At 44.4% G+C, this 26,741-nt stretch overlaps 1 protein-coding gene across 4 annotated transcripts in view; it reads right to left on the bottom strand.

Moving 5' to 3' along the window:
• Nucleotides 1-24,289, bottom strand: part of sv2 (synaptic vesicle glycoprotein 2) — a 105,966-nt gene extending 81,677 nt beyond the window's left edge. The window contains exons 1-2 of one of the 4 annotated variants that reach the window (XM_063070892.1): nt 24,168-24,289; nt 1,547-1,639 (exon numbers count right to left, since the gene is read on the bottom strand). In XM_063070892.1, the coding sequence (XP_062926962.1) occupies nt 1,547-1,639; nt 24,168-24,240 (166 nt within the window). In that variant the 5' untranslated portion in view covers nt 24,241-24,289. Of the gene's footprint in view, nt 1-1,546; nt 1,640-10,650; nt 10,670-12,479; nt 12,589-16,605; nt 16,653-24,167 lie in introns of those variants that run through there. The other 3 variants (XM_063070894.1, XM_063070893.1, XM_063070895.1) reach the window with 3 other exon arrangements.
• Nucleotides 24,290-26,741: the final 2,452 nt, after the last annotated feature.

The following is a 26,741-nucleotide window of genomic DNA, read 5'->3' as shown; positions in this document are numbered from 1 at the left end:
AAATTTATTCCTATACGGTTCCTGTCTGCCAACTAGTTTTCTATACTTGTACATTTTAGCAAATTACCCCTATCTGATGAGCTAAGATAGATAGTTTTTTTTTTCCTATGGGACCTTTTCAAAAGCCTGAGAGTCCAGGTACACTACATCCATTTGTGCCAGTACATCCAATGGCTTGCTCTCATCTATTAGTTCCCTTCTCAAAACTCCAGTAAATTGGTCAAGCATGATCTTCTTTTTATGAATCCACCCTCTCTGACGGATCCTCTCAACGTATTCCAAGTAGTCCAGATGAAGAGTCTCGACCTGAACCTTCGACTGTCCATTTCCCTTCATGGATGCGATCTGACCCTCCGAGACCCTCCAGCAGCTTGTTATTTTTTCAGAATCGGAATCAGGTTTAACATCACTGATGTATACCGAGCAATTTGTTGCTTTGCAGCAGCAGTACAATACATTTAAAAAAAACTAAAAAATACAATAACCATTTTTTTTTAAATACAGAAGTAGTGCAAGAAGAGAGCAATAATAGTGAGGTAGCGTTCTTGGGTTGGCTCATTGTCAGTTCAGGAATCTGGTAGAGGAGGGAAAGTTGAGTATTTGTCTTCAGGCTCCTGTACCTCCCCTCTGATGGTAGTAATAAGTGAGCACATTCTGGGTGCTGGGGGTCCTTAACAACGGCTGCCGCCTTTTTGAGGCATGGACTTTTGAAGATGTCCTGGATGCTGGGAAGGCTGGTGCTCGTGATGGAGCTGGCTGAGCCCGCAGGCATCTACCATCTACCACACCAAATGGTGTTGCAACCAGTCAGAATGCTCTCCACGACATGTGTAGAAATTTGCTATTTTGCTATATTGGTTTCCCAAGTGCTCTGCTATTACATCTTTAAAGATAGACACTAGCATTTCTCAGGCTAATGTGTATACGATTCTGAGATTTCTCTCGGTCTCCTTTTTTAAATAATAGGGTTACATTGGCTTAAGGGACTGATCCAACTTGAAAAGCACGACAACTCGTGACAACCTCAAGTACTTTGTGAATGTTTTATTATATAAAAGGAGGCTGATCAATGCAACCATTGCTGTTCTGCTTTGTCTGAGAGATTTGTTACAAGAACCTTGCAGCTATTATAACTAAAGGTAAACAAACTGTTACTGTTAAAGAAACAAATCAGTAGTTCTAGTGCTCAAGCTGGGGGTTCAGGAAAATCAAATACTACATTAAGACTTGGTTTAATTCAAGACAGCATTCAGTGATATCTTAAGGAATGAGACTGAATGTGTATATGGTGTGGGCACTCTGACCTAGAGCCACAGCTGACCCACTAAAAACTAGTGCTTTGCTAAAGTTTCCTCACACACCGCTTTACAACTTAATTCAAAGATGATGCTGAAGCAATTTGCAACAATGAATGAGAGAAATAAAAATTACATTAGAGACAAAAGTGTTTGTTTCAAACTGTCGCAAAAACACAGATTTATAGGAGATAAATACTCAGCAAACCAGGCACAATATGCAAGAGGGAGTGAATGTTTCAAATTTTTACCAGATTCTTTGACTGCTTCTTCGAAGGTCAGTACAATCTCATCATTCTCCCGTAGATCAGACATTTCAGATCCGTACTGTTCAAGTATTGTACCTGTAAAAGAAGAATTACAAGGTAGATCAGTACAAAAGGCTTTACTCAAAAATACATGGAACTAGACAACAATAGATAAACAGAAGGAAATGCAAGGATAAGGTTCATAGGTTGTCAGGAGTAATAAGGGAGGAAAGAAAGCAGAAATTTGGGAAGAGATTCCAGAGCTCAGGTACCAGATGAAGCAACAGATCTCTGCAAAGATCAAAGTTCTAGCTGAAGTCTACCGAATTATTGCCGTAATCAAATGCAACAAGCATACAGGAGCAACGCAAATACTGAGAGAGACAGACTGTTGTCAGGAGTATTTATACCCATTTACAGATAACTAGAAAATCTAGTTTTACCAAATACTCCCAGCTAGACACTATAGGCAAATAAACCCAAATTAAAAACAGTAAATGAAAATGCTACTTCATAATTACAAATCAGATGCCAAATATGTTAAGAATAAACATAAAAAAGTGATTCAAGTGGGTTAGAAATAAAGACTAAGTAATATTCTCAGAATGACCTAAATAGTTCAACCCAAAGTTTGGAAGGTGCTACAATAAGTTCATGTATTTATGCAATAATCCAGGTGTGTTTAATTTTAAGGCAGCTTTGTCCTTGGGCTTTTGGGACAGTCACACCTAAATTTCCTCCAAGTGATACACCTGCACCAAAATGCTCCTTTCAGAAGCTACTTCATAATAGAGTCAGTCACCTCAACAGAGAACCCACTTGCAGCTTTTATGAACGATATAAATAAAAGCATACTTCAATGTGATGAATAATTGTCTTCATATCATTTTTTAATAAATACACAAAGAAACCAGTTCCAATTTCGAACCAGATCTGTTCAACGTTTGCACCGTAGTGTTTTGGTCAAATTAGGGAAGTCCGATTTACAGTACAGATTAAGGGGCACTCCAACTCAAGATTTTTCAACCTTTAAATTGGTAGGTAGGTTTTCCCATATCCCATGATTGGGCTAGGATTAAATTGTGGCATTGCTGGGCGGTATGGCTCAAAAGGCTGGAGCAGCCTACTCCACACTGCATCTCAATAAATAAATTTAATAAGGTACAGAGAGCCAATTTTCATGGATACAAACATAATCGTGGAATTAAAGCCAGGCCCACTGTCACATAAAGGATGGTGGAAAAGCAAAACGCCAAGAAAACTTCGAAGATGAAGGTCACCTGAAGTTTCAGAGATGGAGAATTTGAGAGAATTCATACACCCAAATGGCCCCGCTTGGGATCACAGCTTGGTAGGACAATATTCTGCTGCTAGAAGCTGCAGAATTCTGGATGTAGCCCAGTCTATCACAAAAAAAAAGCCTCTCCTCCACTGACTCCATCTACACTTCCCGCTGCCTCAGGAAAGCAGCCAGCAGGCATGGTAGTGTAGTGGTTTACGGTACAGGCGGCCCAGGTTCAATTCCCGCCGCTGCCTGCAAGGAGTTTGCACGTTCTCTCTATGACCACATGGGTTTCCTCTGGGTGCTTGGGTTTCCTCCCATGGTCCAAAGAAGCACCAGTTAGTATCTTAATTGGTCATTGTAAATTGTCCCATGATTAGCCTAGGATTAAATTAGGGGAAATTCGCTGGGCAGCCTGGCTCAAAGGGCTTAATCTATACTGTATCTCAATCAATCAAGGACCTCTCTCTACCTGGACATTCCCTCTTCTCCCCCTCCCATCAGAATCAAATCTCAAAAACATGCACCACCATGCTCAAGGGTAGCATTGATCCTGCTCAAGACTCTTGAACAGACAACCTGTATAATAAAAATGAACTCCTGATCTCCTAATCTACCTCACAAAGGCACTTTTAATTTACTATCTCCCTGAACTGTACTTTCTCTGTAACAGTAACAAGATATTCTGCATTGTTATTGCTTTTCCCTTTGTACTACCTCGATGGACTGTACTAGTGTTTGGGAATGATCTGTACGAATGGCATGCAAGACAAAGTATCTCAGTACATGTAACAATAATAAGACAATTGCCAATTTCCTAACAGCACATTATGAATTGTGTATTAGCTTAAACGTATCAGTATCCTCTCAGACATCCCCAAGGGATCGAGGATGACTTGCTTCTATTCCAAGTTGCATGAGTTGTGAAGTGACTGAAAAGAACAAAGAGGGCACCACAAATGGAGAATAAATGCCTTTAGGGGCAAATATGCAGGACAGTTTGAAAGGAGGTGCAGCACATTACTTCTGTCTGAATGACTTTGATGTTCTCAATACAATTCTCCATTTCGAGCAGTCAGTGAGAATGCTACACAGTTTCCTGGAATTCCTGAATCTTCCCGCCCCCCCCCCTCCCGATCTGCCTGGAAGTTGAAGAAGCCATTTCCCGGCTAAAATTTAACAAGGCCTCAGGAGTGGAAAACATCCCTGCTGAAGTTTTAGAATTCAGGGATGAAGAGCTTCAGACAGCAACACATAACTTCACTGTCCACATCTGGAAAGGAGTAGCAGAGGAACTGAATGAATACTTCGCTTCAGTATTCACCAGTGAAAAGGACCTTGGCAATTGTCGGGATGACTTACAGCAGGCTGAAACGCTTGAGCATATAGTCATTAAGAAAGAGGATGTGCTGGAGCTTTTGAAAGGTAGTAACTTAGATAATGTCACCGGGACAAGATGAGATAGACTCCAGGCTACTGTCAAAGCGAGGAAGGAGATTGTAGAGCCTCTGGCGATGATCTTTGCATCATCAATAGGGATGGGAGAAGTACTAGAGGACTGGAGGGTTGCAAATATTGTTCCCTTGTTCAAGAAAGGGAGTAGAGATAACCCAGGAAATTACAGACCAGTGAGTCTTACTTCAGTACTGGGCAAGTTGTTGGAGAAGATCCTGAGAGGCAGGATTTATGAGCATTTGGAGACACATAATCTGATTAGGGATAGTCAGCATGGCTTTGTCAAGGGCAGGTTGTGCTCTACAAGCCTGATTGAATTCTTTGAGGATGTAACAAAACACATCAGTGAAGGTAGAGCAGTGGATGCAGTGTACATAGATTTTGGTAATGCATTCGATAAGGTTCCCCATGCAAGGCTCATTCAGAAAGTAAGGAGGCATGGGATCCAAGGAGACCTTGCCTTGTGAATTCAGAATTGGCTTCCCCACAGCAGGTAAAGGATGGTTGTGGATGGTTCATATTCTGCATAGAGATCAGTGACCAGTGGTGTTCCACAGGGATCTGTTCTGGGACCCCTCCTCCTTGTGATTTTTATAAATGACCTGGATGAGGAAGTAGAAGGGCGAGTTAGTAAGTTTGCTGATGACACAAAAGTTGGGGGGTGTTGTGGATAGTCTGGAGGATTGTCAGAGGTTACAGTGCAATATCGCTAGGGTGCAGAACCAGGCTGAGAAAGCCAGATGGAGTTCAACCCAGAAAAGTGTGAAGTAGTTCATTTCAAAAGGTCAAATTTGAAGGCAAAATATAATATTAATGGTAAGACTCTTGGCAGTGTGGATGATCAGCAAGATCTTGGGGTCCATGTCCATAAGACATTAAAAGCTGCTGCACAGGTTGACAGTGTTGTTAAGAAGGCGTATGGTGTGATGATCTTCAGCAACTATAGGATTAAGTTCAAGAGCTATGAGGTAATGTTAAAGCTATACAAGACAAGACCTTAGTTAGACCTTACTTGGAGTACTGTGTTCTTAGTCACCTCACTAAAGGAAGGATGTGGATACTATAGAGAGAGTGCAGAGGAGATCTAAAAGGATGTTGCCTGGATTGGGGAGCATGCTTTATGAGAATAGGTTGAGTGAACTTGGCCTTTTCTCCTTGGAGTGACAGAGGATGAGAGATGACCTGATAGAGGTGCATAAGATGATGAGAGGCATTGATCGTCTGGATAGTTAGAGGATTTTTCCCCCAGGGCTGAAAAGCCTAACATGAGGGAGCATAGTTTTAAGGTGCTTGGGAGTAGGCACAAGGAGGATGTCAGACGCAAGTGTTTCACAGAGAGTGGTGGGTGCGTGGAATGCACCGCCAGCGACGGTGGTAGAGACAGATACAATAAGGTCTTTTAAGAGACTCTTAAATAGGTACATGGAGCTTAGAAAAATAGAGGACTATGCGGTATGGAAATTCTAGGCAGCTTCTAGAGTAGGTTACATGGCCGGCACTACATTTTGGACCGAAGGACCTGTAATGTGCTGTAGATTTCTATGTTCTATGAATGGGATATACCAGGAAATCTCAGATCTCAGAATAGTGCAACTGTTTTTGAAACGACTGCTCAAAGTAACTGGCCAGGTATAATTAGGACTTCAATGTTGGGACTGCTTACTGAGGAAAGAATGTTGATATTAGTTTTCTTTTCTTTCTAGTTATTTTTGAGGACATTGAATAGATTACATTAGTAGTACCTTTCCAGTGCTTTGATGTGCCCACTGTAGACACGGCAGGTCTTAAAATCAAAACAGGGCAGTTTTGCATTAGAGTGTACAATTACCGTACTTTTCCTGTAGTTTAACCTTTTCTATGTGTACTTATATTTTTATATAGTCATCCAATATACATGCAACTGTTAAGTGAATTTTCCAGTGACTGTAGCATAGATGATTCTGTATTTTTCTAGAAACTTAAATTCCTCTGCAACAGGTGTCACACCTCTTGAATTTGACTATTTTGCTGGCTATTCATTAACACTGAATGTCAGAATCAGGTTTATTAACACTGACTTAAGTTGTGATAGTTGTTGTTTTGTGACAGATGTATTCAAGTATATTTATAATCAATGTATAAATTATACAACCTTGAGATTTGCAAAACAGTGCAATACACAAAATATTCCAAGTTACAACACAAAATATATATACAGAAAAAAAAGTACTGCAAAAATGCACCAAAATATTGAGGTAGTGTGCATGGATTCATGGTCCGTTCAGAAAGCTGATTGTGAAAGTGGTCCTGAAATGTTATGTGTTTCTTCAGGATTCTGCATCTCCTCCCTGATGGTACCAATGAGAAGAAGGCGTGGTCTGGATGGGGAGGGTCCTTAATGACAACTGCCTCCTTCTTAAGGCATTGTCTATTGTAGATGTCCTCAATGGTGAGTGAGCTAGTACCCATGATGGAGCTGGCTGAGTTTACAACTTTCTGCAGCTTTCTCTGATCCTGTGCATTGGCTCCTCCACACCAGACAGTGATGCTATCAGTCAGAATGTTACAGCTATAGAAGTTTACTAGTCTTTGGTGACATACCAAATCTCCTCAAACTCCTAATGAAATATAGCCTTCTTCATAACTGCATCAATATGCTGGACTCAGAATAGATCTTCAGAGATATTGATACCTAGGAATCTGAAGCTGCTCATCTTTCCACTGCTGACCCCACAGTGAGGACTAGTCTGTGTTCCCCTGACTTCCCCTTCTTGAAGTCCATAATCAGTTCCTTGGTCTTACTGATGTTGACTGCAAGATTGCCGTTGCAACATCACTCAACCAGCCAATTTATCTCACTCCTGTAAGACTCCCCCTCAGCATCTGAGAGTCTGCCAACAACAATTGTGGCATCAATGAATGTTGCTTGAGTTGTGCTCAGCCACGAGTGTAGCAAGAGTAGAGCAGTGGGCTAAGCCAGCAACACACACTCACTCACTCTGCTGGTGAATGCAGCAGGCCAGGCAGCATCTATAGAAAGAGGTACCGTCAATGTTTTGGGCCAAGACCCTTCGTCAGGACTAACTGAAAGAAGAGATAGTAAGAGATTTGAAAGAGGGACGGGGAGGGGGAGATCTGAAATGATAGGAGAAGACAGGAGGGGGAGGGATGGAGCCAACAGCTGGAAAGTTGATTGGCAAAAGGGATACAAGGCTGGAGAAGGGAGAGGATCATGGGACCCTGGGCTTCCCTCCCCCTTTCTTTCTCCCTAGGCCTCCTGTCCCATGATCCTCTCCCTTCTCCAACCTCATATCCCTTTTGCCAATCAACTTCCCAGCTCTTAGCTCCATCCCTCCCCCTCCTGTCTTCTCCTATCATTTTGGATTTCCCCCTCCCCCACCCAATTCCAAATCTCTTACTATCTCTTCTTTTAGTTAGTCCTGACGAAGGGTCTCGGCCTGAAACGTTGACGGTACCTCTTTCTATAGATGCTGCCTGGCCTGCTGCGTTCCACCAGCATTTTGTGAATGTTGCTTGAATTTCCAGCATCTGCAGATTTCCTCGCATTTTGATCTTCGTATTTAGTTATCTTTTTAGCTTGTTTTTGAATAAGACAACCACAACTTCTTTGTTCTTTTGCCTTTTCCTTTGTTTGTTCTCAGCTCTTGTAACACTCAGGTGACTGAAGTAGTTTGGCATGAGCCCCCAAATCCTCAGCAGCTTCTGCAGGGGCACCACTGAGACCATCCTGACTGGCTATATCACTGCCTGAGATGGGAACTGCATCAAGGTTGGTGAGAGCAGTACAGACAACCCAGCGAATCTGTAGACATGAACTTCCCTCCTCTGAGGCCATTTACAACAGCAGGTATGTAAAGAAGGCCTGGAAGATCATCAGGGACACCAGTCACCCCAACCATAAACTGTTTCAGCTGCTTCTGTCTGGCAAACAGTACCGCAGCATTAAAGCCAGGACCAACAAGCTACGGGACAGCTTCTTTCTACAAGCCATTAGATTTGCAAATTCACATGTCTGGACATTGCAACCGTCATAAGGCAAAGATTTTTACTCCCTCATATTGTGAGGTGGATGTAAGATTTAAATAAATTCAAGTCAATAAGCAGCATAAGCAACAAGTTTTATGGCTCATTCTGAACTTCCAAAGAGCCTCTGGATTGCTAAATCTCCAGGGCACCACCAGTTCAGTGCTAGGTCTGAGATCTCAATCTTTACAATCTTTTGCTCAATCAATGATGGTCAATGTTATCACCTCTGCTGAGGGTTGGCTCCTGAACCCCAAGGCCAAATGAGCTCTATCCCCGAACGCTGTGGAAAACCTGGAAGGAGGTTGCTGCAGTCCTCAATAGAGATTTCTGCACCTTCACTCAGCAAACCATGGGAAGGTTGTGATTGCGCTGGAGGGAGCACAGAGGAGATTTAACATGGCATTCTGTTCCTGCTATTTGAAGGTAATATCAAACATCCCCACCATCTGGTGTGAAGCAGGAGGAACAAAGGCCTGAAGTTCCAGACCACCAGATACAGGAACAGCAACTTCCCTTCCACCATCCCATTCTTAAACCAACCCACACAACTCAAGTTCAAAGTTCAAAGTAAATATATTATCAAAGTACCTATATGTAAATATACTACCTTGAGATTCATTTTCATCCATGCTTTTACGAGGAAAAATACAATAGAAATTTACAAACAGCTATATATAAACCGACAAAAAGCGGTAAAAACTCCAACATAGCACAGTTTGCTCTTATTGCACTCTTTCTTGTACAAATTGCATAATTTATTGTGATTTTCTTATGAACATCGTGTATGCATCTGTGATGCTGCTACAAGTAAGTTTTTATTGCACCAGTGCATACATGTATTTGTGCATTTGACAATAAACTTGACTTTGACCTTGATTTGAAGATATTATTTCTGCTGGTTTTCCCTGGAACAAAGGAGGCTGAGGATAACAATAGAATTAAAAAGAGTATGAGAGGCATAGAAAGGATAGATCGTCAAGTTATTTTTTTCCACCATTAGTTGGGGTATCAAAGCAAGAGGGCCTAGATTTAAAATGAGAGGAATGAGTTTTAAAGCGGATGAGGAGTAAGTTTTTTTTTTAAAAAGAAACAGATTGGTTGATATCTAAAGTGCACTTCCAGAAGAGGCATTTGCTACATTTAAAAGTCATCTAATCAGACAAGGTTTAGAAAGATAAACACCTAATGCGGGCAAGTGGGATTTTGTATAGATTGGCAAGACAGTCAGCACAGAGGTGGAGGGCTGCAGGTACTGTACGACTCTCTGTGATCTCAAGATGCAGTAGAATGCTGATCTTCAAAGGAAGAAGTGGACTGTAGTAACTAGAGGTCTCCTGCTGTCTGCACAGGGAGAGTCCTTGCCAGGATCCTGCAGATCTGCCTCATCCCAGGGGCTGAGAGACTGCTTCCTGAATCAGAGTGGAGTCTATCCATCAAGGGGTCCGGGGGACATGATCTTCAACATGCAACTGTGTCAAGAAAAACGGAGAGAGCAGCACCAACCATTAAAACTGACCCTTCTCAACCTCATTAAAGCCTTGTAACTCCACCAATCAGACGAGGCTGAAACGCAGTCTCATCAGATTCAGCTGCCCACAAAAAGTAGCCTCCATCTTACATTTGCTTCATCATGGCACTCAAGCCAAGTTTTTAAAATCAAGTCAACAACAGAGCCAGGTTCAGTACAGACCAGTGTCAAGAAGGCCACAGCTTTGTCCCAAAGCACTTCAATCCTTCTCGCCACAATGTTGCATCTCCTTCTAGCAATCTAATCACAGGAAAAACTTCAGCCTATTGTGATCATACTTCAGAACCAGAACCACCAAAACCCCAGTATGATTGTGGCGTCTATACTTGCACAGAGGCCGAGCCATTGTCATCTTTATGCATTGCTGTCAGCATTATCTGAACACGGTATCAGTTTCTATTTGCATCTTGCAACAGCCATTTCTTCCCCACACCCATGATTAATGTTTATCTAATGTCAAAAATCTAGATACACCAAAATATTAACCAGTTAAGTTAGCAAATTTGCAGCCATCTACCTTTATTTTCACTGGCAACTCCTACAAATGCTAATACTTTCACCCTCCACAACTCCATCCATCGCAATGTGGTGGGTTCCATCTCACCTCATCACCAAAACCTCAGAAAGGGCTCTCTTTACCATCCCATTAATCACTAACCCTCCATCCACCAGATCATCATCCAATGTTTGTTGTCTTGTAATGCTCTCTTTGCAGTTAATTTTTAACAGAAATTGAGAATGTTATGAAATTACCAGCTCACTAACCTTATAAACACATGGAAATTAAAGGATCGTAAAAGTCATGTTACTTCTTACCTTCTTATGGCACTCACAAATCCCTTGAAGTTTTCAGCCTAAATAAGAGTAAAACTAAATTCACAAAATGGAAGAGCAGGGGAAAAGAACCTGTGGATTTTTAAGTCTCATCTATGATGCTGCAAAGGCAGCTTAACGAGGTTGGTCTGTGGCAGATAAAACTCAGCATGTTAAATGTATGACGCATCACAGTGACAGCAGACCAACTGGAGTCATGTGCAGTTCACGGGTTGAATAGAAAACGCTGCTGTTCAGGTTCCTCGGCAAACAACTTCCAGATGTGCAGACGAGCTGCCAGCCTGAGACAGAATAAGTGGAAGGTGCCAACAGATGAACTCCATGACTATTTTGGGATCCCACACTGAGGAATTCCCTTTTTATTCCAGAATAGGGATTCCCTGCTCTGTAGATGAATTGGGAAAATCCAAGTGCATAACTAACACAACATCATGAATGATCTATTATGGAGCTGATACAAGGGAAGTAGTGTCTATACCTCAACCATCACAACAGCTAATCCTTGTGTCATTTATCTCCTCAAACACGAGGAATTCTGCAGGTGCTGGAAATTCAAGCAACACACAAAGTTGTCATTCCACATCCCATTGCCATTCTGATAGGTCTATCCACAGCCTCCTCTACTGTAAAGATGAAGCCACACTCAGGTTGGAGGAACAACACCTTATATTCCGTCTGGGTAGCCTCCAACCTGATGGCATGAACATTGACTTCTCTAACTTCCATTAATGCCCCACCTCCCCCTCGTACCCCACCCGTTATTTATTTATATACACACATATTCTTTCTCTCTCTCTTTTTTCTCCCTCTGACTATACCCCTTGCCCATCCTCTGGGTTTTCCCCCCTCCCCATTTTCCTTCTCCCTGGGGCTCCTGTCCCATGATCCACTCATATCCCTTTTGCCAATCACCTGTCCAGCTCTTGGCTCCATCCCTCCCCCTCCTGTCTTCTCCTATCATTTTGGATATCCCCCTCCCCCTTCCACTTTCAAATCTCTTACTAGCTCTTCCTTCAGTTAGTCCTGACGAAGGGTCTCGGCCCGAAACGTCGACTGTATCTCTTCCTAGAGATGCTGTCTGGCCTGCTGCGTTCACCAGCAACTTTGATGTGTGTCATTTATCTCCTTGTTATTTGTTGGCCTTTGCTTCAGGGCAAATTGTTTGCAACGCTTCCCAACAAAACCACATAGGCCAAGCATTACCGAGGAGCACGAGAGATCTCAAAGGGTTCTACACCAATGAGTATTTTCTTTTCCTTCAAGGGGCTTTGTAAAAAATGTGAAACTTTCACTATTTTACGTTGCCATTTATGTGGCATAATGTCAGCAGGTCAGTACTGGTATGAAAGACCACCTGGAGAATTAGGGCTACACATCCAGAGCAAACAGACAATATATTGAAACCTCAACACAAAACAACTTAAAACTATAATTCAGCATATTTCAAAATCCTGACTAAAGCAGTTTTAAGGTGTGTGTCATTTTCTGATAACTTTATACTTTAAAGGAAGTTTACCCTTAACGGAGGGGGTTTTATTTTTATCTGATATTCACAGAGAATATTTTGTGTCTATGTGGCTTAGTAAGTGACAAGCAGAAAGTTCTACGTTCTATCCGAGTCTACGACACATTTTAGCAAGGGAGGAGAGCTACATTGTTGGAGGTCTGGACAGTTAAAGGAACTGTCTGACCTCCGACGTGACACTATTTTTGAAGAAATGCAAAGTTCTAGTCAACAACATGCGTCATTTTCTAATTTGCTTACAGGAGGATACATTAAAAAAAGGAAAATGGAGGCACACAGAACATACCAGGATTTCACAGAGCCCAGCCTTGGTCATGAAGCATGAAAGTTATCCAAACACCATTAAGATGAAAAGGAGAAGAGGCTTCAGAACAAGCAGGTTTGCTTTGAGACTGACCCATGACTGATAAAGATCAGTATGTTAACACACAGTCCTTGCACAATGACAAACAGACAACTGTGTCATACGCTGACTTGTAAATGGGACAGGAGTTAGGAAGGTAAAAGCTGAAGTGAAAAGGTTTCAGTGTCACTCATTATACAGTGGAGAACAGATGGTTGAGGCAAATGGAATATCCTGATAGGTTGAGACAAACGTTGCCAGAGCAATAAGCTGTAAAGGTCATCTTATGATTTTGTCCAACCATATGAACATAGCACAGTACAGGCCTTTCAGCCCACAATGTTGTGCACACTTTTTAACCTATTCCAATATCAATCTAACCCTTTCCTCCCACATAGCCCTCCATTTTTCTGTCATCCATGTGCCTATCTACGAGTCTCTTAAATATTCATTAATACAGAGGATTCTGGTTAATTGGAACACATCAGGATCAGTACATTTTGGCCCAATTAAGCGACTGCTCCAATTGACCAAAGTTTCATGGAAATAGTTAAATGCGTATTTTAAAAAAAGACAAACTACTATTTAATTGCAATAACACATTATATATTTAAATGAAATACAGAACAAACTAGAACACTAACAATTTTACTACAGTACTATAAATCTGTAGTTCCTAATAGTTATTGTCAGAGGAATTCATCCGGTGTTCTTTTAATTGACTGTACATGAACAAAAATCAGCACAGGCACCTACTGCAAATAACAGACTTCCTTCATACAATGCCATCGACGATTGCATCCTCCAAATCTTCATTTTTATTGTAACATTCAAGATGATTGTTGATGCCTCCGAACTCTTTGCAGTTCCTAACTTGTTAAAGTTCTGAAATCATTTTATTTTCACTCCCGGCCGTTTCTGAATATTTGAAACCGCAAGTGAGCAAAACAGTCCCAAATTATCTTACTGCTTATTTCTCGCCAACTATCAGTGATAAAAAAATCAGTTTCTTTGAACAAACACATACAAATGATGCTATTTAAAATCTGCTCACTTTAAGCACGGTGTAGTGTTTAATGGCACGTGAACACGTGGCCAAGTGGTTAAGGCATTGGACTAGCTACCTGAAGGTCGTGAGTTCAAGCCCCAACCAAGGGAACGTGTTGTGTCCTTGAGCAAGACACTTAAATCACACATTGCTCTGCGACGACACTGGTGCCAAGCTGTATGGGTCCTAATGCCCTTCCCTTGGACAACATCGGTGTCGTGGAGAGGGAAGACTTGCAGCATGGGCAACTGCTGGTCTTCCATACAACCTTGCCCAGGCCTGCACCCTGGAGAGCGAAGACTTTCCAGGCGCAGATCCATGGTCTCGCAAGACTAACGGTAAAGGATGCCTTTAAGTGTTTAATGGCTACACAAATACTCCAACTGACACTAGTCAGAAACTTCGGCAAGTCTCCTGTTGAAAGTTGTAAAGTATCCCAAAACAAATTAAGGGAATCCTGGCACTTACCGTTCTATGATAAACCTACCTCTGACATCACCCACTCCCCACAATACTTCCCTTCAATCAGCTTAAAAAGTATTCCCTCTCATATTAGCCAATGCCACACTGCTGCCCATTCTATCTATGCCTCTTTTCATCTTTATACTCTATCAAGCAGCTTCTCATCTTCCTTCGCTCCAAAGCTGTAGCTTGCTCAAGCGTTCTTTACAGGACATGCTCCAGGCAGCTTCCTGTAAATCTCCTCTACACCCTCTCATGTGACTGCAGTTGAAGGTTTTTACTCATTCTAAAGCCAACATATGATCTGTCTGTTAACTCTTCACAATTCGCAGCACTGCTACATCTTCAGAGGGAAACCCCTTTAAAACTGAGATTTCTCCAGAGGATAGTAAATCTGGGGAATTCATTGCCACAGAGGGTTGTAGAGGTCAAGTCACTGGGTGTATTTTAAGACAGAGATAGACAGGTCCTTGATTGGTAAAGGGGTTAGGAGGTACTGAAAATGTGTTTTTTTGTAAAAAGCCATAATTGTTATGGCAGAGCAGACTTGACAGGCAGAATGGCCTATTTCTACTCCTATATCTTATGGTCACCTGAGCACCCACATCCTTCAACCTTTCACCATTTGTTCTTCGATTGTATCAAGTGCCCTGGAACAGCAGTGGCTGAAAACAAGTTTTCAGGTGTGACAAGTTGTTAGGAAAGTAGCGTCAAAGAGACTTAGATCACAGAAACTTCAGCCCACCACACACATGCCAACAGTTTAACGAATGACTGAAACGGTATGAGATGGCCTGCAGTTTAAGAGGATTGAGTACAGGGGCAAGAGTGTCTTGCTGCTGCTGTTCGGGGCGACTCTGTTTGAAGTCTTAGTCTCCTTATCTGAGAAAGGATATTGTTGTTTTAGAAGGAGTGCAGCCAGGAGTTTAATAGACAGGTTCCTGGGACTGCAGAACTGACATGAGGAAAACCTGAGTTGATTAGGTCTACTTACTGGAACATTGAAGAATGAGAAGAAATCTGTAAAAATCTAAAGTTCAAGACAGAGGAAGGACATACACGATGGCTGAAGGATCCAGAACCAAGGATTGCAGCTTTAGGATACAATGGACACAATCTAGAAGCATCTTCACTCAGGTGGTGAATTTGTGGAACCTGCTGTTGCGGAGCCAAGTCATTAAGTATACTCAAGGAGATGATTAATGCCAAAGGGATGGGGAACAGGGGTAAAAGCTGGAGAATGTACAGAGGAGTGCATGATCAGCCCTGGGTCATGTTGAATGGTGAAGTCCAAAGGTGTACTCCCATTTTATTGTCTCACTTTATTGAGAAAAAGATAGGCTGTTCAAAAATATAATTGTCCAGATCACAGGAGCATGAGAGCTCTCCCACAATATCCAGGCTGATAGATTATCTCTTAACTAGCATCACTAAAACAGAGTACAGAACAACAGTACTGTTACATCACAGAAGAGGCATCCATCACAAGTCTATAACAGCACCTGAGAGAACAACCCATTTGGCTCCATTTCCCTGCTCTTTCCCCATATCCTTGAAAATTATTCTCTCAAATGGTTATTAAATCCCACGGATGTTGCATCCCAACTGCCAATGTGATACGCAAGCCAGGGCAGTACGAAGTGGAGAGCCAGCTGTTACCCAAGCAGCTGGCTCCCCCCTCCATGTAGCTGATGAATCCAATGCAATGGTAATGCTGATAAAGTTCAGCACCATCGCCATCACAGGAGATGCCTGTCAGCACTGAACTCAATGTAGGACTGCCTTAGGGACTCCAGCTCCAGATTTTTCCCCACAGGGTTTACTCCCAAAACCTTCCCGATGAGTGAGTATAGCCGCAAAGCAGTAGAGGTTTGATTCAAAGTTTTCCTTCTCCTGGATGAGCAGCCTCCCATGGCTGACAAGTCCCATCTGCCCGAAGCGACTGGTTAGAGCACCAGCAACTCACATTTGCCCTTTCTCCTGTCAGTAGAAACAGTTCTGTCAGGCTTAGAAGCTAAACCACACATGAAGGCCAGCAGCTAGACTTGGCTGTCTGAGGCGATTTGAAACGTACACCATTGGCAGCATTTAATAAGTAGTGGGAGCTTATCCCCACTTCCTCCCCCGGCTTTGACCACCTTACGGAACCAATGCTATTATACCTGCCTCAAACACTTCCTCTGGCATCTCATTCTATAGTCACCAACCTCTGTATGGAAATGTTTTCCTCTCAGGTCCCTTTTAAATCTCCCCCTCGTACCCCATCCGTTATTTATTCATATACACACATTCTTTCTCGCTCTCTCTCCTTTTTCTATACCCCTTGCCCATCCTGTTTCTTCCCCCCTCCCCCTTTTCTTTCTCCCTAGGCCTCCTGTCCCATGATCCTCTCGTATCCCTTTTGCCAATCAACTGACCAGCTCTTGGCTCCATCCCTCCCCCTCCTGTCTTCTCCTATCATTTTGGATCTCCCCCTCCCCAACCCACTTTCAAATCTCTTACTAGCTCTTCTTTCAGTTAGTCCTGACGAAGGGTCTCGGCCCGAAACGTCGACTGTACCTCTTCCTAGAGATGCTGCCTGGCCTGTGTGTTGCTTGAATTTCCAGCATCTGCAGATTTCCTCGTGTTTGAGTGTTTATTGGGTACAGGGTCCAAAATACACTGGATAATCAGAAAAGGAGAGGTTACGTTGAAACTTAACTAGGACCAATTAAATAATTGGTCAACATAAGGCATCTAAACAGCTACTCAACTGAGCAAGTCAAGAGGAATATGGAATTAATGGAAATAGGTGAGATCAGTATAAATAGATAGGAGGGTTGACATACAAAGGCATCCTTCAAACCACCTTGCAAATATGCCCTAAACCGACGTACCCTTTCAAAATTAAAGTCGTACTTTATCATTGCAGTGAAAATCTCATGCAGTTGCTTCACATTCAGTTCCTAGACAACTTCACTTTCAGTCCGTTCGCTACTGCATTCGGTTTTGATTGCTATCCTTTCCTCTTGCAATTGCATCAGCTCTTCATCTGTCAGTTCTTGGTCATGGGATGCCAAAACCTCTTCAACATCATCTTTGTCAGCTTCCACAAGCCAAACTCACTTTGTCCTTACTTCGTTCACCACGATCAAAACGCTTAATTATGTCTAGTTTTACGCTAAGTGTAACACCCTTATGAGCTCTTTCAGGCCTTTCTGATACCATAGAACTCATCTTGCAAATGGCTGCTCACAGGCATGTGTTTAAGCAGTGCCGGCGACAATGCAGTTCAGAATCCAGGGGAGAGCGGCCGCTCGGGGCGCACGCTGCCTTTTATCGCGCGCTGATTTTTTCATAACAGTGAAAACACCTTCTGTTAGCTGTGACAAGAATACACATAGATTAAGATGTGAGCTGTCCTGTGCTGGCACCAGTGGGATCAACAGTTGGTCTGCCACCTGTCTTCAGGAGAGAGAGAGATAAGGAAAACAATGGAGCAGCATTTGGAGATGTTAATGAAGGAAGGAGAGCTGTCAAGATCGGCTCCCCCTTTGAACCCTGAACTGTTTGAAGCGATGGACAGGCGATACCCCAGCAAGGAGATAAAAAGGGACAGGTTCGCTAAGGCAAGACACACACGACACCCTGAGGTAACGAGACCCTGGAAGCGGTGCGTCCCTCACAAGTCGGTGGGAAGTTCTTGGACGGCTGATCGCGGGATCAAGCCATAGACGCTCAGGGTGGAAAGGCACGATCGGCGGGAACCTGGTGTGTGTCCACCCTTGCCTGGGCGCTGGGTTCACCGCAGAGAAACGATCGTATCTGGAAACGGAGGGGGTCACGGTCAGTGACCTCAGATGACATCACAAAGGGCTCGCCCGAAAGCTGACTGCGAAGGTCTGTGTGTGGAAGCCGTTTTAAATATTCATTCGTTTTGCTCTCTCTCTCCTTCCCCCACACTGTCCATCTCCCACGGCAGCGATTACTGCGAACTGAACTGAACTAAATTGAACTGAACTTTGTGTCACTTTGAAACTGGTCATTTACCCCTAGACAATGATAGAGCTTGATTGATCCTGTTATCTTAATTCTGTGCACATGTGTGTTTATCATTGCTGAACTGTTGCATTTATTATCCTTTTGATTAGAGTACTGTGTTGCTTGTTTCTTTAATAAAACTTTCTTAGTTCTAGTAATCCAGACTCCAACTGAGTGATCCATTTCTGCTGGTTTGGCAACCCAGTTACTGGGTACGTAACATAAGTGGGGTTCTCGTCCACGATTTTGAACGCTGAATTTCGGACGGAGTAAATTGATTGGGTCAAAATTCCCGAAAGAAAGAAAAGACAAACAGCAGAAATGGAGGCTGAGGAATTTATAAAGGCGCCGACCTTGGAGGCATTAGAGGATGCCAGGAAATCGGAATTGGTAGCTGTGGCCAAACGGTTGAATCTTGCTAAGGGGAAGTCGACAATGAGGATAATGACAATAAGGAGATACACAGAGCTATCGTAGAGCACTATGTATCTAAAGGTGTGTTTCCCCAAGGGGAGCTGTAGGTGGTGTCTATTGAAAAACCTGCTGGAGACGCGGTACAGGTGCAGCTTGAAAAACTGAGACTCGAGCACGAGTTCCGCGTATGGCAGTTGGAGCAAGAAGAGAAAGAGAGGGACAGACAGTTGGAGCGAGAAGAGAAAGAGAGGGACAGACAGTTGGAGCGAGAAGAGAAGGAGAGAGAGTTAGAAAGGCAGGAGAGAGAGAGACAGTTGGAGCGAGAGGAGAAACAGAGGGAAAGGGAATTCGAGCTGGAGAAGTTAAAGATAAGGGCAGAGCAGGGGCCTGTGCCGAACCAAGGTGGAGGGTTCCGGGCGACCCAGGAGGTTAGGCTGGTTCCCCCATTTGACGATATCGACGTGGATCGGTACTTTCTCCATTTCAAAAAAGTTGCTACAAGTCAGGACTGGCCAAGGAATAAGTGGGCTGTTTTGCTTCAGAGTGTACTGAAAGGGAAAGCCCAACAAGCTTACTCAGCTTTGTCCGTGGAAGATGCCCAGAGGTATGAGGTGGTGAAAGAGGCCATCCTCAGGATTTATGAGTTGGTCCCGGAGGCATACCGGCAGAGGTTCCGGAATGCGAGGAAGCAGTGGGACCGCACGTATTTAGAGTTTGCCCGTGAGATGCAGACATATTGTGAGTGTTGGTGCGCCTCGAAGGGGGTAGAGGGGGATTATGACAGACTGTACAGCTGATCCTGATTGAGCAGTTTAAAGGTCGTGTCCCTGAGGGTATGAGACCCTACCTAGATGAGAAAGAGGCAGCCACGTTAGCCGCAACTGCTAAGTTAGCGGATGAGTATGCGTTGACGCATAAAATGAAGTTTTCCCCGAGTAAAGGCTACCAGAAGGGTAGTCAGGATGGCGGGGAGAGTCCGCCAGAGAAGTCAGAAAGTAAGCCGGGGACTAGTGAGAAGGATAAGGTAGACCGGGAGCAGTCTGGTAGGAAGTCTCCTGGGGTCGTCTGTTATAATTGCGGGAAAGTCGGACACTTTACATCCCAAAGAAGGAGACAGGAAAAGGAAAAACGGCGATTTTGACTGGCTGTATCAAGCTGGTAAACGAACCGCTAGGAGAGGAAAGGTCTACCAAAGTTCGGGAAGGGCGCGAGAGGTTTATCTCGGCCGGATTGGTGTCAGTGAAGGAGGGGTTAAAACCAGTTCCAGTGCGGATCTGGAGAGACACAGGAGCGTGTCAGTCACTGATACTGAAGAGTGTATTAGAGTTTAGCTCAGAGACCCAGACTGGGGAGGTCAAGGTCAAAGGTATTGGGGAAGGGACAGAGGCCGTCCCTTTGCACCAGATACGCTTACAAAGCAACCTGGTCTCTGGACTAGTCACGATCGGGGTGAGGTCCGAATTACCGATGAAAGGTGTGGAAGTCTTGCTCGGTAATGACCTTGCCGGGGGAATCGTGTTCCCAGCCGTGAGATTGACAGGTCAGCCTGCCAGCACTGAGGCCCCGCCCATGGACTCACAGGTTCATCACGGGACTGCAGCAGTAAATTTAGCTGAGACGTTTCTGCCAGCCTTGTACGAGAAGGGGGTAGGAAGTGAAAAGAAGGAGTGTAGTGAAACAAGAGGTAGTGAGGGAGCTGAGACAGACTTAGCATTAGCCAGGAAAGAAATTGTGCAGACGCAGGAGCGAGACGAGGGGCTGATGGTTTTGGTGGAGGCAGCTCTCTCTGACACAGAATTAACAAGGCAACTAGTAGGCTATTGTGTGGAGGAGGAAGTGCTAAGGAAGAAAGGGAAACCAAGTACCGTACCCACAGATGAGGAATGGGGGGGTGGTGCAAAAGAGTTATGGGGATGAGATTTTTAACCTGGCCCACAAGGTACCTCCCGGTGGACATTTTGCGGTGCTGGAGGAAACAGTTGGTGGAATCATGAAAGAGGTTTACCGGCTGCCCAGGGGGAAGGATGTTATTGATTATGGCCGACGCGAACTGAGACGGTCACAGGCTTTTGATATGCTAACAAACCTAGTCGGTGTTAGCGCGGAAATCAATGAAGCTAGGGTCCCCCTGATAAGAGAAAAAAACCATTTTGAAAAGATGAGTATGGTATCGACCAGATGGGAGAAGGCTATTGTTTTGGCCAGCTCTGCTGATAAGGTCTCTCCCTTAATCCCCGAACAAAGCGACTCTTGAGGAGAAGTAATTAAACGACTCGCACACGTGTGTTTGATTGTCCCGAGGTGATGCAAAGAACTGGGACGTTGGGTGGTGTCTGTTACACTAGGCCAACCTAGCGAGCAACACCCCTATAGAAGGAGTAATTCAGTGATGAAAGGGCTGACGAACACAGAGGTGTGTATTGGCGATGTAATACGGCTGTCTGAAGCCAGCTTGATAGTGAACCTTGAAAAAAATGAGTTCGGCCACACGAAGGTCACTTACCTGGGAACTGTGGTGACACAGGGGCAGCTGGCAGCGATGCAAGCTACAGTGCAGGCTATCTCTGACATCCCAACCCTGACAGACAAGAGGGCCCTCAGAAGGCTCTTGGAGATGGTGGGGTACTATAGGAAGTTTTGCAATAACTCTGCGGTTACTACACCTCCCCCTCCTACTAAGCCCTTGCGAGAGAAAACTAAGTCGGATGGGACGACCCTTGTTATTGTGATCCGGGACGAAACCCAATGAGAGGTTACATTGATCACAATTCATCAGTGTTTTTGGCCACTATGAAGTTTTCTAAGTTGGAGCCTGGTCTAAGGGATTATTAATAACACATATAAAAGGAACAGAAAATGTGATGGCTGACTGTCTGTCAGGTGTTGACAACTTCAAATTCACTGTATTAGCCAAATAGCTGATAAAGATGTGTATTTGTGTGTATCAAATAATGTATTTATGTAATTTTTACCCCAGTAAAAATCCTTAAAGGGGGGAAGTGTGACGAGAATACACATAGATTAAGATGTTAGCTGTCCTGTGCTGGCACCAGTGGGATCAGCAGTTGGTCTGCCGCCTGTCTTCAGGAGAGAGAGAGATAAGGAAAACAATGGAGCAGCATTTGGAGATGTTAATGAAGGGACGGGAGAGAGTAACGGAAGGAGAGCTGTCAAGATCAGCTCCCCCTTTGAACCCTGAACTGTTTGAAGTGATGGACAGGCGATACCCCAGCAGGGGGATAAAAAGGGACAGGTTTGCTAAGGCAAGACACACACGACACCCCGAGGTAACGAGACCCTGGAAGCGGTGCGTCTCTCACAAGTCGGTGGGAAGTTCTTGGACGGCTGATCGTGGTATCAAGCCATAGATGCTCAGGGTGGAAAGGCACGATCGGCGGGAACCTGGTGTGTGTCCACCCTTGCCTGGGTGCCGGGTTCACCGCAGAGAAACGATCGTATCTGGAAACGGAGGGGGTCACGGTCGGTGACCTCAGATGACATCACAAAGGGCTCGCCCAAAAGCTGACTGCGAAGGCCCGTGTGTGGAAGCCGTTTTGAATATTCATTCGTTTTGCTCTCTCTCTCCTTCCCCCCCACTGTCCATCTCCTACGGCAGCGATTACTGCGAACTGAACTAAATTGAACTGAACTTTGCATCACTTTGAAACTGGTCATTTACCCCTAGACAACGATAGAGCTTGATTGATCCTGTTATCTTAATTCTGTGCACATGTGTGTTTATCATTGCTGAACTGTTGCATTTACTATCCTTTTGATTAGAGTACTGTGTTGCTTGTTTCTTTAATAAAACTTTCTTAGTTCTAGTAATCCAGACTCCAACTGAGTGATCCATTTCTGCTGGTTTGGCAACCCAGTTACGGGGTACGTAACATAGCGAAAACAGGGTACTAATGTAGGTGTTTCATAACAGTGAGGTTTCGTAAAGCGAATGTTCGAAAAGCGGGGGACACCTGTAAATAGCCTGTTTGTTTCGGCTTTTTTCTTAAAGATGTGCTGGGTGCATCCCAGCTACCGCTGTACCCCTGCATGCTTTGCGGATCGGTATCAGTTCACTGCCCGGAGGGTGGGGGCCACTGCACCACCCCAACCTCCGACGACTCAGCCTAACACACCAGTGCGCTCGGCGCTGTCTTCCTGATTCCCGTAAGTGATACTACACTGTACATACATTATTTCTACTTTATATTGGCTGTGTATTTCTACATGTTATTTGGTATGATTTGGCAGTTTCATGCTTAAAGGTTACTGGAGAGCGCTTGCGCTGTGTGTCTGCTGAGAGTGCTTGCGTGAGATTTTTGCTACGGAGAACAGTGCAGGCAATGATTGTGGAAAAGTATTACTTTGTATAGGCTGTGTGTTTATCATATCATTCCTGCTTTTACTATGTGTTACTGTTATTTTAGGTTTTATGTGTTATTTGGCATGATTTGGTAGGTTACTTCTGGGTCTGCGAACGCTCACAAATTTTTCCCATGTAAATAAATGGTAATTGCTTCTTCGCTTTACGACATTCCGGCTTACGAACCGTTTCAAAGGAAGACTCTACCTTAGGATAGCGGGGGAAACCTGTATTCATGTATGGTTGAATGCAATTAAACTTGAACGAGCAGGTGTACCAGTGTCCCTAAAAAAGTGTACACAGTGAGCTAAAGAGCTTGTTTCTACGCTGTCCAACTGTACAACTCCGCATACTTCAGAAGACACAAGCAATTTTGACATTGACCTCAAACATGCAATCTTGCTGATGGATGCATTTGCTACCTTCCAATAGCAAGGAAGAATACCACAATTATCCACTGAAACTTTCGGTTATATCTGCAATTAATTAATTAATTTTGGTGTTGGCATTAGCTCAGCTGGTACACTCTGGCACTCTCAAGTTTAAAATCCACTCCAGACGCAAATGCAAAGTCTAACATCATAGTGGACTGCTTCAGACAGGCTGGTGTTAGCAGTCCTGCCTTTTGGACCCAACACCTGTTTCTCAGGTGGAAACAAAAATAAATTAGCGTATAGTTCTTAGAGAATAGTAGGGAAGGACAGAAAAGTGTTGGGGACAAGAATTATTCTTCACTTCTTTTTAATTCCTATCTGCCTTTGTGTCTGAACTTCTCTAACATCATAACAGTGACAATCCTTTCGAATCCCCTGTTGCTGCAGCCGCTTTGAAGCTATCTGAAGTTTCAAAAGACCTCTTCCTAGAGATGCTGCCTGGCCTGCTGCGTTCACCAGCAACTTTGTGTGTTGCTAGGATTTATTAAAACAAACTTTTCTACAGGATCAGAGTCATACAGCACTGAAGTAGGCCCTTCAGTTCAAGTGCATGTCAATCGTCAAGTACCAATCTAGATAATATTCACAGGGATTGAAGATAGCACCATTACAAAGGGACGTCAGGCTTCCCGGTGCAGATGTTGGATGCAAAGATTTAAGAAATACCGAGTGCAAGGCGATCGTAATTTTAAACTGAGTTAACGAGGGGTGACGGACGGCCAGGAGGGAGGTACAGGTGAGGAGCAGACGGTGACGACAGGGACAGATCCAGTGCAGAGTAGGCGGCGAGTGGAAGGCGAACCGGGCGCGGGGGACGAGTTGAGGCGGAAGAGGGCGGGGGTACCAAGGGGAGGAAGGGTAAAGGCAGTAAGGATCCGGACTCTGAGCCTTACCTCGGTCCGGATCGTCAAGGTCGCCAAGTTCCAACAGCGGCTCCCGGTCCCGGGATGACATCCGCCCTCTCATCCGGCCGCTTTTACCGCCGTCCTGGGCACCGCGCCGCAACGTCACGAGAGGGCGGGACCCGGAAGCTCCGCCTCAGATGTGCGCCACGTGACCGAGCGACTCTTCGTTCTCATGGCAACCGGGCCCAGGAAGGGAAGCGGTGGTGCGGCTGATCCCGGGACCCCCGGATAAAGTAAATCTGGGGGCCGCAAAGCTGCACCAGGGACAGAACATAGGCTGTCGCTCGTCCTGGCTGGTTTGAACAAGAGGTGGGGAAACACGGGGAATAAGCGGCAATAAAGCAGAGGGGAACAAAACAGTGAGATTAATTATGGCAGAGTAATGACACTCACGTGCTGAACATTGAAACTCCAGGGAGCAAGATTGGCAACCCGTTTATTCTTTCTTCTCCCCGAGGGCAGAAGATACTTGAACACAGAGATAGCTCTATCCCGTTGTTATAAACCCCTTGAACAAACCTTTTACGTGCTAAATATGAATTCTTAATCAACCGTTCTATTTTTTTCATGGCCCTCTTTATTCTCCAGTCTGATACATTGAATTCTCAAACTTCTGGCCTTCGTCGCTTCCATCTATCACCTCACAGATCCCCACACCATTCGCACACCCGCTTCTCTACCTGCCTTTCAGGGATAATTTGGCAGATAAATGCGTGGCCGCTGGTGCAGGGGGCAGGGCTTCAGGTTCTTGGATCATTGGGATCTCTTCTGGGGGAGGTACGACCTGTTCAAAAGTGACGGGTTGCACCTGAACCCGAGGGGGACCAATATTCTTGTGGGCAAGTTTGTTAGAGTTGTTGGGGAGGGTTTACTTTATTGTCGCCAAACAATTGATACTAGAGCGTACAATTATCACAGCGATATTTGATTCTGCGCTTCGCGCTCCCTGGAGTGCAAATCGATAGTAAATAGTAAAAATTTTAAATATTTATCATAAATAGAAAAGGGAAAGTAAGGTAGTGCAAAAAAAAAACGAGAGGCAGGTCGGGATGTTTGGAGGCCGTCCGAGTCTTCAAGCTCCTGAGCCTTCTCCCGGAGGGAAGAGGGACGAAAAGTGTGTTGGCTGGGTGGGTCGTGTCCTTGATTATCCCGGCAGCACTGCTCCGACAGCATGCGGTGTAAAGTGAGTCCAAGGATAGAAGATTGGTTTGTATGATGTGCTGAGCTGTGTTCACGATCTTCTGCAGCTTCTTTCCGTCTTGGACAGGACAACTTCCATACCAGGTTGTGATGCACCCTAGAAGAATGCTTTCTACGGTGCATCTATAAAAATTAGTGAGGGTTCTAGGGGACAGGCCAAATTTCTTTAGCTTCCTCAGGCAGTGGACTCTGCTTGGTTGGACCAAGTCAGGTCATTTGTGATATTGACCCCGAGGAACTTAAAGCTTTTGACCTGTTCCACTTGCGCACCACTGATGTAAATTGGGTCGCGCGGTCCGCTACTCCTCCTGAAGTCAACAACCAATCCCTTCGTCTTGCTGACGTTGAGCAACTAATTTGGCAGGGGGGATCGGAACCGGAGTGAAGAAACTCAGGATAGGACAGATGGTAAAAAAGTAAAGATAGCGTGCAGTCAGACTCTCAGGAATGGCAGGCAGGTGATGGGACATAGTTACAGCCAACAGGGTGAGTATCAGTACATTAGGGATGCAAAATCAAAAAGGGTAGCAAATACAGTACTCAAAGTGTTGTATCTCAGTGCACAGACTATGAGAAGTAAGGTGGATGATCTTGTTGCACTATTACAGATTGCCAGGTATGATGTTGTGGGGGCCATCACTGAATCGTAGCTGAAGGATAGTTGTAGCTGGGAGCTGAATGTCTAAAGTTACACGTTGTATCAGAGGGATAGGAAGCTGGTAGAGGGGGTGGCATGGCTCTGCTGGTAAAGAATGGCATCAAATCAGTAGATAGATATGACATAGGATTGGAAGACGTTGACTCCTTGTGGGTTCAGTTAAGAAACTGCAAGGGTAAAAGGACCCTGATGGCAGTTATATACAGGCCTCCCAACAGTGGCTGGGAGATGGACCACAGATTACAACAGGAAATAAAAAAGTCATTTCAAAAGGGCAATGCTATGATAGTTATGGAGATTTTAACAAGTAGGTCGATTGGGAAAATCAAGTTGGTAATGGATCTCAAGAGAGTGAGCTTGTTGAATGCCTAAGGGATGACTTTTTACAGCAGTTTGTCGATGAGCCTGCTAGGGGATCAACTATACTGGATTGGGTGTTATGTCACCAGCAGCATCTCTACTTTCTGTGAAGGCTGAGAAAAGTCCATCTCCCCCTCCCCCCCATCCTCATCACATTCTACAGAGGTTGTATTGAGAGCATCCTGAGCAGCTGCATCACGGCCTGGTTCAGGAATTGCACCGTCTCGGATCGCAAGACCCTGCAGAGGATAGTGAGGTCAGCTGAGAAGATCATTGGGGTCTCTCTTCCCACCATTACAGACATTTACACCACACGCTGCATCCATAAAGCGAACAGCATTATG

Source organism: Mobula hypostoma, chromosome 18 (genome assembly GCF_963921235.1).
Source record: "Mobula hypostoma chromosome 18, sMobHyp1.1, whole genome shotgun sequence".
Classification (NCBI taxonomy): Eukaryota; Metazoa; Chordata; class Chondrichthyes; order Myliobatiformes; family Myliobatidae; genus Mobula; species Mobula hypostoma.
The sequence above is the reverse complement of the archived record's forward strand: the minus strand, read 5'-3'. Positions and strand labels throughout refer to the sequence as shown.